Genomic DNA, 12611 nt, shown 5'->3' with positions numbered 1-12611 from the left:
ATGGCACAGACATCTCAGCACATATTCTGTCGACGTAGTAAATGCAGAGGAGTACTTCTCCCAGTCTCAGAGCAGGTCATTCTAACCAGAGCATGAACTGAGTACAACCTTGTCATCAATTTCGTCCGTAATCCTTTCCGTAGGTCAAATTAAATGTGATAGTACACCCAGCAATCCTTTGCTTCCTGAAATATTACAATAGGGTAGTGTAAGCAATATTCCTGCAACTCAATAAACAGTGTTGTTTGGATGACTAATTAATATAAGGAGCACACAAAACATACAATCTTCTCTGACTCTTTCGTACAGAAAATGATCTTTCAGACATCTCCATATGCTTTTTCAATGATGAAGTTTATAGCTCATTAGCAGAATGCATCAATAAAAGTAGCCAATCTTAGATTCAGTGAACCCTGGCTTGATGTACATTTTGTTTCAATGGAAAAATGAAGAAGGGTGAGGGAGACCCTCATTTTTTTTTGCTTTCCCATGCAAACTATTCTCATTCATCTCTGATCTAGCATTAATTAGCACTTTGTGATGTCTCTCTGTCCTATTCAAGATGGCCATGCTCCCCAAGCCTGAGTAATTTTTTGAATGAAGTTACTAAGTGTCGCCATTAGAACACTCATAAAACAACAAATCCCTGTGGATCTTTGCCTCATTATTACTGCAGTTGTCTTTCAAATCTTTGTGTTAAAGAGCCCTAATTTTCTAGCTGTAGTCTCACCTTTAAAAGTGAAGTCCTAGATCCAGAGTAGTCTTATCATTGTTATGACTTGAAACTCATTTGGTGGTTTCTTTATACTTGTATCGTATCTGACTTTCATTTCCTTAATAAGAATGGTTGGAGTTTCATATCAGGCTCTCTTAATGTATCTGTTCCCTGTTTTCTTCCAAAATTTCCGGTTTTAGTTGTCTGTACTGCATCAGATTTCTTTACATGTCCACTGTTTAGAAACTTTGCTTTTTATCTGTCTGGATCTGCATTCACTAATATGGAACTGGTCTGCCCAGACAACATGAGTTTGAACTCCTCTGTTCAGTCTATTGGATAAATGCTGGAACCCCAGATGTGAAAATTATCTGAAGCATTGCAACATTTTGATCTAGATATTTAGATCACAGTGTAATATACTTACCATCAATATAATATTTTTTTCTTCTTGTCACTCCAAATTCTTAGCTGGATATAAAGAACTTGATTTCTAAGCAAATATATCTTGACTTTGTAGGTTAGAAAATAATTGTTCTCATCACAGAATTCCTTACTTTGTGTGTGTGTGTGTGCTCAGTCATTCACTTGTATCCAACTCTTTGTGACCCCATGAATTGTAGCCCACCAGCCTCCACCAGGCTCCTCTGTCCATGGGATTTTCCCGGCAAACATCCTGGAGAGGGTTGCAGTTTCCTCCTCCAGGTTCTCACTCTGCAGAAAGTCACTTTCACAATTATTTTAAATCATCAGCTTTCCTTCTTTCTTTCAGTGTTTTACTTGTCAGAACCCCTGAAAAACCATGAATTTAAAAGTTAATAAGCAGAACCACTATCAGTAGAGAGAACTCCCAAGGAGAACAAGCAGTTCTGTAATTACAGTCTTGGTGATGATCAGTCAACCTGGTTGTCAGGAACATACCTTTGTATATTGTGACGTGTATGCCAAGATTTGCCATATTTGATGTACCCTCCTGCTCATTCACCCTTGAAATCCTGCAGTTATTCTCAAGTCCTTCTCCCTCACAGTTGGTATATATTAGCCAGTAAATTCCATCCCTTTTATCTCCAACATAGCTCTCAAACCTATGCCCTCCTCTTCATTCCCAGTACTTGCTCAAAAAAGTATCTATTGAGGGTTGCCTATGTGAGAGTCACTTTTTCAGGAGTTGGAGACACAGTTGTTAAAAGAATCAGCATTTGCCTGAGAGGGCTTCCATTCTTACTGGGCATTTCATTATGTCTTGCTCTAATGACAACATTCATCTTAAGCTGTCAGTCTCCTCCCTCTGGAATCTATTCCTATGCTAACACGGAAGTTGTCCCCAGGTCATGTGACATCCCGAATTTGGATGACTCTTTATCAGCAGATTTATGGCATTTGTAAATGCCAAGCTTGTAGCCTGGAGTGCTCTCTATGGGCTGAGCCACTCCCACTGCCGTTCTCCGGTCCCCCTGGACTAAGTGCTACTGTAAGAATAGGCTGCAAGAGAGCTTTCCCCGCTCTCTTGTGACTTTGCCCTCATGCTTACAACTCTACCCTCCATTTCCACCTGACGAATTTCTGTTCCACTCTGTGAAGGGAGTTGTCTTTGCCCTCACGGTTAATGTCTTCATCTGTAACCTATGGAAAAGTTGTGAAACACTCTTTCAAAAAAGTAGCTATTATAGAGTTCAATTTATTCTTATACATTTTTGACTTACAATATCATATCAGTTTTGGATATACAGCATAGTGATTCAATATTTTTATACATTAATAAATGATCACCACAATAACTCTCCTTACTATCTGTCACCATACAAAATTATGACAATATTATTGACTATATTCCCTAAGTTGTGCATTACATGCCCATGACTTATTTATTTTATTTTCTACTATTTTTTATTTTTATTTTTGAACCAATTCAATATAATTAAGATTTATACAATTTCACACAACAGTAGGATACAAATTCTATTCAAGTTCCCTTCGATTGTAAACTAGAAGACACTGGAAAATATCCAGGGACATGAACAAAGTACAAAAACTCATTTATTTTTCATTTCCCAACATCACTCCCATTAGATAATCAGCATCTTGAAGGGAGAAGATACATTTTCTTTGTATGAAAGAGTAGCTTGCTGAATAAAGGCAGAAATAAATGGATGAAGTACACAAGAGATTCTGTGCTTTCATATTAAAAAATACTTATAGGAATATCAGTATTACTTTAAAAAAATTGCATATTCAGTTTTCTGTCATTTACCATGTTGAATATGACCAACATTGGATAAATGGGTCTGAATGGCAAAACCAAGTGAAACCAAAGGAGAGAAAAAAAAATCATTTAAAATCTTATATCGATAAAAAGTACTTATTTAGTTCCAATGAATTTACTATCTAGACAGAACTTAAAACAGCATTTTAAGAAGTCTAGTATCATTTAGTACAGTTGTCTGAAAAGAATAACATCCTTTTCAAAAGGAATAACCTTAGCAATACAAAATCTTACATCATTCTTTAATGCTTACTTTGCAGAATTTATGATCTCTCTAAGAAAGACTTAATATTATGCAAAAGAGTAGTGTTTCCAAAACTACCTGAAAGTGAGCATATAAGATAAATCCAGACTGCAGAGTTTAGGTTATGCATATACATATAGCCACTCTTCTTTAAAAGTTCTTTTCCCATATAGGTCATTGCAAAATATTGCGTAGAGTTACCTGTGCTATGTAATAGGTCCTTATTAGTTATATATTATTTATAACACTGGGCTTCCCAGGTGGCGCTAGTGGCAAAGAACTCACCTGCCAATGCAGGAGACATAAGACACAAGGGTTTGATCCCCTGGAGAGGGGCATGGGAACCCACTCCATTATTCTTTCTGAGAGAATCCCATGGGCAGATGGAGCCTGGCAGGCTACAGTGCATAGGGTCGCAAAGAGTCAGACACGACTGAAGACTTAGCACGCGTGCACACATATATAGTAGTATGTATATGTCAATCCCGATCTCCCAATTCATCCCTCCCTAAGAAACGATCTCAGGGACTTCCCTGGTGGTCCAGTGGTTAATTAAGGTGATCCCCTCCCACTGCAGGGGGCATGGGCTTGATTGAGGAACTGGGATCCCACATGCCATGTGGGGTAGCCCCCAAATTGGAATAATTTATATAAAACATCTTAAGGAAAGAATCTCAGCAAAGGATAGTTAAGGTACTGGTTCATTTTAACAAATGTTTGTGAATACTTCTCAACTTGAAGAGGTACAAGGGAGGCAAAGAAGAGTGTAAACAAGTTTTGAGCAAATATGAATAAAAAGAAAATCTTCATGTCCTCAAAGATATTTGTTGTCTGATGAGTAGATATTTGTAAAAAATATATACACATTCCTAAAATTTTCAACCTGTTGGTACAATGGCAAGCAAAATCCAGTACCATAATTCAGGAAAGTATAAATATGTGTGTATGTGTGTGTGTGTATGGATTCACTATATACTATTCATATATATATATATGTACATTCACTATGATATTAATAACCTAGGGTCTGATTCTTCCCAGTCATGCAGAGCCTGGGATATTTAGAAAATAACCCACTCGTCTACCTTGCTATAACACTTCTTTGTGACTTGGATTACCATCTTAGAACTGTCTACAGAAGACAGAGGAAAGAAAAGATAGCTGAAGGTTGCAGTGCAAACATTAGAGTCTCTGATGGATGAAACTTGCTTGTCATTGACACAGAGGCTGTAACACAGGGAAACTGAACAATAGCTTCTGTGCGGAGGTGTGATATGTTCTTTCTGACTGAATTTCGCATAAACGTCAACATCCTTTGTTTATAATTTTTTCACAAGCAGCCAAACCCCTGAAACTATCAGCTTTATCCTACTTATTTTCCTTTTCCTCTTTCACTTTTATTGAAGGATTTGATGAACTTTCCTGTCTACCTTGAGAATGTTTATAATAATTTGAACACTGACTTTCTCCCTGGGTTAAAAATGATTGGTGCTAGAAATAATGCATCTTAAAATGATAATAAACAGCAGTACTACTTGAAAATAAATTTAAGGCAAGTCCAAAGAGTTAATAGATTTATAAGATAAGAATGATTATTATATCATTAAATATTATTTAGATAGTCATAACAAAATATTGAGAGTCCCTTGGACTGCAAGGAGATCCAACCAGTCCATCCTAAAGGAGATCAGTCCTGGACGTTCATTGGAAGGACTGATGCTTAAGCTGAAACTCCAATACTTTGGCCACCTGATGTGAAGAGCTGACTCACTGGAAAAGACCCTGATGCTGGGAAAGATTGAGGGCAGGAGAAGAAGGGGACGACAGAGGATGAGATGGCTGGATGGCATCACCGACTCGATGGACATGAGTTTGAGTAAACTCCGGGAGTTGGTGATGGACAGGGAGGCCTGGCGTGCTGCGATTCATGGGGTCACGAAGAGTTGGACACAACTGTGCTACTGAACTGAACTGAACTGAACAAAATACTAGGAACATATGAAAAATATCACATTTGAACAAAAGTAAAGGTGTTAGTTTTTACTTCTTAGATATCTCCAGAATAGTTTATTTGTTTTTTTTTTCAGTGATACTAGAATATGAAAAATTATACAGCTACATTTCTTCTCCTTTGTGATGAAATGCTGCTTCTTAGAATTATAGTTGACCCTAGAACAATGCTGGGGTTAGCACCAGCCCCACACATTTGGAATCCTGAATGTAACTCTACAGTCTGCTCTCAGCACCCACACTTCAGCATCCATGGATTCAACCAACTTCAGACCCTGTGGTACTGTAGTATGTATTTAGTGAAAACAAATTCCATTTAAGTGGACCTATGCAATTCAAGCCCATATTATTCAAATGTCCACTGTAGTTAGTCTTTGATCTGTTGGTAATGGGATTATTGTGTAGTCAATCATTTTGGTATATCTTAAATCCATAATGCAATTGTGGATCTTCATGCCCCAAAACAGTCTCAATATTTCTGAGAGTGATAAGAATATCTAAAATGGACTTAATAATACATGCAATACTTACTTCATGGTGCATTTTGCCATGATGTCTTTTCAATTCCTTCTGGTATACTACTTTGTCTTCCCATGCACCATCCTCAATGCAGTGGAACCTAGGAAGTGAGAAATCTCTTACAAAGTGGGAAAGGAACCTATGCATTTCTATCATTACCCTCTATTTGAGTATTACTAAAAGTGTTTTATGGCATACACAGCTTTTAGTGAAATAGCTTTTTCAGATTTTAATAAAGAGTCTGACCTGTTTCTGCCCCAACTCCAAACTGAGCTGAGTTTAGCATGGAGCTCAGTTTGGATGAATCTGAGTGACAGGGAATGGACTGTACTCTCAATGGCTCCTCCTCATTGTTGACAAATGTTTAACTACGGGATTGAGCTTGTTGTGTCTAGATATCTCTTTCTCTAATGGAAGTTCTTTCCTATGAGGCTCTTTAGTGCCTCAAGCATAATGTACCTCAACTTCTCACCATGTCTGATGGATCTCAGATTTGGGGGTCCTCTCCTGCCTATATGGTTTTGAAGTCAAGTGGCTTCTTAGATTCTTCTGATGTAGTCGTGTATTTTGTATTTGGTATAAATAGCTAAAGTGATCAGTGGACAGACTGCCTGAAGGAATGTTTTCTTGAGTGGTCCAGAATTTGCCCTTTCTGAAATTGTCATGATAGCCATCATGAGCAGAAAATGAGCAACTCAACATTTCAGATATGATCTACTGGTAGAAGCATATAATACCCTTTGAATATTTGGGGTCAAATCATTTTTTAATATGAATTTATTTATTTTAATTGGAGGCTAATTACTTTACAATATTGTAGTGGTTTTGCCATACATTGACATGAATCCGCCACGGTTGTACATGTGTCCCCCATCCTGAACCTCCCTCCCCATCCCATCCCTCTGGGTCATCCCAGTGCACCAGCCCTGAGCACCCTGTCTCATGCATCGAACCTGGATTGGCGATCCGTTTCATGTATGATCATGTTTCAATGCTATTCTCCCAAATCACCCCACCCTTGCCCTCTCCCATTTGACTGGTAAATTTTTCAATGTCAGTAGCTTATTTAGAAAAGTTACAAGAATGTAGATGTAATTATAAAGTTGAAAAATGATTTTGAAAACTGAATCAGTTTGAAAAGTGAAAGTGTTAGTCACTCAATTGTGTCCAACTCTTTTGCAACCCCATGCCTGTAGTCTGCCAAGTTTCTCTGTCCATGGAATTCTCCAGGCAAGAATACTGGAGTGGGTTGCCATTTGCTTCTCCTGGAGTTCTTCCTGACCCAGGGATCGGAGTCAGGTCTCCTGCATTGCACGCAGATTGTTTACCATCTCAGCCACCAGGGAAGGAGGAGGAGATAACCTCTTAGTCACAAGATAAAATGATCCAAATGCATTATTACTTATTCTCATGAATGCCCCAAAGATCCTTGCAATAAACTTGCCATCTTTAAACAATACTTCTATGGTACCACAGCATAATTCTATTTATACTCTATTAAAAACAGCTTTCTGGGAAATAGACATAGTGATAATATTTGAACAACAAATTCATATCTTTTCCAGAATGCTTTTTATACAATGGAAAACCACTCTGATGTTGAGATTTGGGGTACTAGGGATTAATTGATGTGAACAGGATTGTTTTCCCATAATCCACCAAAGCTCATGAAAGTGGTGGTCAACATGCTTTCTGCATGTAAGACTGACGCCATTCACGGCACACTGCAGTTGGGGACTGAATGTTCATAAAAGAAGCAATATTACATATTGAGAAGAACATGGGATTTGGAGCTGTGGTTCAACATCCCCACTCTTCGATCTTGGACAAACCTTGATATTTCATTAGTAAATAGAACATGTTAGTAACATCTATGTCCCTGGCTTTAATCAGGAGAAAAAGAAGAGGCATTTTAAGTCCTGATTTTTTTTTTTTTAAAGAATCGTCATCTGTTACACTGAGAATGTACCAGTGCTGAGAATCATCCTCATCATTTGGTCTTTAAGTCATGTTTAACTCTTTGCAACCCCATGGACTGTAACATGCCAGGCTCCTCTGTCCTTCACTGTCTCCCACAGTCCGCTCAAATTCATGTTCATTGAGTCAGTGAGCAGGCTTCCTTCATAGCTCAGTTGGTAAACAATCTGCCAGGAGACCCCAGTTTGATTCCTAGGTTGGGAAGATCTGCTGGAGAAGGGAAAGGCTACCCACTCCAGTATTCTGGTCTGGAGATTTCCATGGACTGTATAGTCCATGGGTAGCAAAGAGTCAGACACGACTGAGCAACTTTCACTTTCCACTGAGTCAGTGATGTTATCTAACCATCTCATACTCTGTCATCCCCTTCTCCTCCCGCCCTCAATCTTTCCCAGCATCAGGGTCTTTTCAAATGAGTCAGCTTTTTGCATCAGGTGGCCAAAATTTTGGAGCTTCAGCTTCAGCATCAGTCCCTCCAATGAATATTCAGGACTGATCTCCTTTAGGATGGACTGGTTGATCTCCTTGCAGTCCAAGGGACTCTCAAGAGTCTTCTTCAACACCACAGTTCAAAAGCATCAATTCTTCAGTTCTCAGCCTTCTTTACAGTCCAACTCTCATATCTGTACATGACTACTGGAAAAACTATAGCTTTGTCAGCAAAGTGATATCTTTGCTTTTTAATACACTGTCTAGGTTTGTCATAGCTTTCCTTCCAAGGAGCAAGCATCTTTTAATTTCATGGCTGCAGTCATCATCCACAGTGTTTTGGAGCCCAAAAAATAAAATCTGTCACTGCTTCCACTTTTCCCCCTTCTATTTGCCTTGAAGTGATGGGACTGGATGCCATGATCTTAGTTTTTTTAATGCTGGGTTTTAAGTCACCTTTTTCACTTTCCTCCTTCATCCTCATCAATAGGCTCTTTAGTTCCTCTTCGCTTCCTGCCACTTTCTCCTCTTCAGTTACTGAGAATATAGGATTTGATTTCCATATGTGTGTGTATATAGAGAAATTCATATAGCCATTTTATAAAAAATATATGCATATGAATATTTTTGCAAAAACACACTTTTATAGCAATTATCTTTATTTACATCATGGTTTTATCAGTATTCTTGGAGAGTTTTAGTAGAGTTTCAGAAGATGAGATATAAAGAGGGGAGATGTCTTTAAATACTTTAAACCTTTACATTCCAGCTGCCCTAAGGCTTATTTCCTTTGATCAGCAAGTTTGATTTCAAGCCATTTGGACTAGATAAGTGTACTCTTGAAAAGTCAAAGATGTTTTGGTTAAAAAGAAACAGTGCATTCACCTTTATATAGGCAATGATGATAGTTCCATAATGAAACGTGGTGGGAGAAAGGGAAATAGAAAAGATACAATTCCGACAATAATTAGTGTTTTATGAAGATGCAACTCAAGCATTTTTAACCACGCCAATAATTTTTATTATTATTTCTAGATGGGGCACACTAAGAGGAGCACAGGGGCAGAAAGAAAAATTTTGGGTAAGTAACACTTTCCAGTTGAATTCCTACTGTGACGTGAGTATTTTAGAATCATCTGTGTCTCTACTCCCTGTTTTGTATTCTTTAGTCATGCCCTAAATCACTATACTGTTGATGGTAATATTGGTATTTTCTCCAGGACAAAATCCATTGTAATCATTTATGTTATCCTAATAGTTTTCAACTCTTCTTATTTCAAATTGTAACTGTGAATCAGTATTTTTTTTCAAAAGGAAATCAATAGAAAAACTTGTCTGTTATCATCTATATAAACTTAAAAAATTGATCAGTGGTCTCTCATACAGGTCAATCAACTTTGTATTCTTACATTATTTTTGTTATGGGTGATGCTTTTGTAATGTTAGTATTGAATATACATATATAGTTTATTTTTGTTTTCACCAACTTATAACACACATTTCTTTACTGACAAAAGACAATAATTAGGCTAACATTATAGAAAGCTATATGTAAGAAACAGTGAAGAAGATTAGAATTATTACCTGGTTGATTACAATAAACTTTGAAGAATTGTCCTAGGTCCTTATATCATATACCCTTTGTGTGTGTGTGTGCCAAGTCGCTTCAGTCGTGTCGGACTCTTTGTGACCCTGTGGACTATGGCCCGCCAGGCTCCTTGGTCCTTGGGATTCTCCAGGCAAGAATAGTGGACTGGGTTCCCATGCCCTCCTCCAAGGGATCTTTCTGACCCAGGGATGGACTCCGTCTCTCCTGCAGCAGTTCCTTCACTGTGGGTGTATTCTTTACTGCTGAGCCACTAGGGAAACCCCATATACCCTCTATTCTGTCAGAAATAAAGTTTAGGTAATGCTATTTATCATCAGTTCAGTTCAGTTCAGTCGCTCAGGCTTGTCCCACTCCTTGGAACCCCATGGAATACAGCACACCAGGCTTTCCTGTCCATCACCAACTCCCTGAGTTTACCCAAACTCTTGTCCATTGAGTTGGTGGGCCATCTCATCCTCTGTCGTCCCCTTCTTCTCCTGCCTTTAATCTTTCCCAGCATCAGGGTCTTTTCCAAGCAGTCAGTTCTTCACATCTGGTGGCCAAAGTAATGAGTTTCAGCTTCAACATCAGTCCTTCCAATGAACACCCAGGACTGATTTCCTTTAGGATGGACTGGTTGGATCTCCTTGCAGTCCAAGGGACTCTCAAGAGTCTTTTCCAACACCACAGTTCAAAAGCATCAGTTTTTAGCACTCAGCTTTCTTTACAGTCCAGCTCTCACATCCATACATGACTACAGTCTGTAGGTCTATTTATCATAGAACTGTAATTTGAACGTATGCATTAGAAGGCACATTATAACTTACAAAATGCTAACTATTAGGGCTTGTGCTCATTCGAGTGACTCTTGTTAATTAGATTTTTCCAAAACGCAGTTACAGAAAATCAATCGCACAGGTGTGTGGTCACCACCTGTATTTGTCTTGTTGATATATAGAGGTGTTATGCCATTGAGTATGGGCTTCCCAGGTGGCTCAGTGGTAAAGAATCTGTCTGCAAAGCAGGAGACACGGATTGGATCCCTGGGTTGGGAAGATCCCCTTGTGGAGGGCATAGCAACCCACTCTAGTGTTGTTGGCTGAAGAATCCCATGGACAGAGGTGCCTGGCAGGCTACAGTCCATAGGGTCGCAAAGAGTCATACATGATTTAGCAACTTAGCAGGCACACACATGTTCCCTTGAGTAGAATGATGCTTTTTTGTATTTAAACTTAGCTTTCTCAAATATCATTTTCCTTATTAAAATACAGCTTGAGGTAGTCAATAATAACATTCGTGTTCAATAGTTAATCTTTATAATATTTGAAAGAGAATATATTATTTGAGTCTCCTGGAATATTTCTGATTGCTGGAATAGTATGAGTAGGGAACAGTGTGTCTAAATTGCTGCCAAAACTGAGGATGGAAAAGCCTGAAGAGAGCCTGAAACATGCACATGGTAGGTATAGCCCTTGAAATATTTGTAAACAGGTACACACACACACACACATGCATAACTAAGTTTAACCAAACTTTTCTGTAGCCCTGACCCTGCTCAGTTCTTGACTAAATTGAGGGATTTCATCCCTCACCATACCTCTCCCAGAGAAGAAAAGGTTGACCTTCTTTAGGAAATAATCTCAGTGTCAATATCTATGCAGTTAGAACTCCATATCTGCCAGTTCTGCATCCACAAATTCAACCAACATATTTAAGAAATTCTACAAATTCCAAAAAGCAAAACTTGAATTTGCTGTACACTGACAACTATTTATATAGTGTTTATATTGTATTTTCAACTTTTTACATAGCATTTACATTGCATTAGGTATTATAAGTAACCTAGAGATGGTTTAAAGTGTATGAGAGGAGTTGTGCAGGTTGTACACAAATATTATGTCATTTTATATAAAAGTTTGTAAAAAAGACTTGTGACAGTTGTGAGTTAAGTTTTATTTGAGGCAAAATAAGGACTATAGCCCAGGAGATAGCCTCTCAGATAGCTCTGAGAAACTGCTTGAGAGAGATGAGGAAGAGGCCTATATATATATGGTTGGGTGAAGGGCGAGTACATGCAATCAAATACACGTTTTTGCAGAAGGTTTCTGCTAGTTTTATGGAGGTTACTGCTAGTCACAAGGAACAGATGTCTCCATTAAAGATTTGAGTGCTTTTCTAGATATGAGAAGATGCCAGAATTTGAGCTCATAAAGTCTCCTGAAAATATTTAATTATCCAAAGGCCTGTTCTGCCAGTTTTCCAGAATGCAGGGTGCCTCATTCCTGATCTCATCCCTGAACTTTTTTGAGGTGTGTTGAGGCTGAGAGGCTGCAGTGGCTGGTGACTTCATCCTTTTGGAGGCAGATGTACTGGGCTTAGTCGCTCAGTCATGCCCGACTCTCTGTGGCCCCATGGACTGAGCCCACCAGGCTCCTCTGTCCGTGAAGTTCTCCAGGCAAGAAGACTGGAGTGGGTCACCATGCTGGAAGGTGTCCATTTTTAGTTGGCAGACTTGAGCAACTATGGATTTTGATGCAGAGGGAGAGGGGTCCCCTGGAACTAATCCCCTACAGACATCAAGGGACAACTGTAATTATTATGACCAAGTATATAGGAAAAAACATTTTGAGACATGTGAAGAAGAAAACATGACAATAACCAAGGGAAAAGGCTACCAATAGAAGCAATAGATGTAATAACCATTGCAAAAAAAAATATTTTAAAATATGAATGAAAAGATGGAGAATTTCATTGAATGGTTTCAATATACAAAAAAAAAAAGTTATTGTAGGTATGAATGCAATGTCTAAAATTAAGTACTCAATGTATGGGTTAAATAGCATACAGAATTAGATATCTTAAATAA

At 38.4% G+C, this 12611-nt stretch overlaps 1 protein-coding gene across 3 annotated transcripts in view; it reads left to right on the top strand.

The window, feature by feature from the left end:
- The window catches only part of TINAG (tubulointerstitial nephritis antigen), a 98833-nt gene that overhangs the window by 70805 nt on the left and 15417 nt on the right, over positions 1–12611 (top strand). For all 3 annotated transcript variants that reach the window (XM_043450856.1, XM_043450858.1, XM_043450857.1), the window contains exon 10: positions 9193–9238. In XM_043450856.1, coding sequence (XP_043306791.1) covers positions 9193–9238 — 46 coding nt within the window. The remainder of the gene's footprint in view (positions 1–9192; positions 9239–12611) is intronic.

The sequence above is a fragment of the Cervus canadensis genome, chromosome 28, assembly GCF_019320065.1.
Source record: "Cervus canadensis isolate Bull #8, Minnesota chromosome 28, ASM1932006v1, whole genome shotgun sequence".
Lineage (NCBI taxonomy): Eukaryota > Metazoa > Chordata > Mammalia > Artiodactyla > Cervidae > Cervus > Cervus canadensis.
The sequence above is the reverse complement of the archived record's forward strand: the minus strand, read 5'-3'. Positions and strand labels throughout refer to the sequence as shown.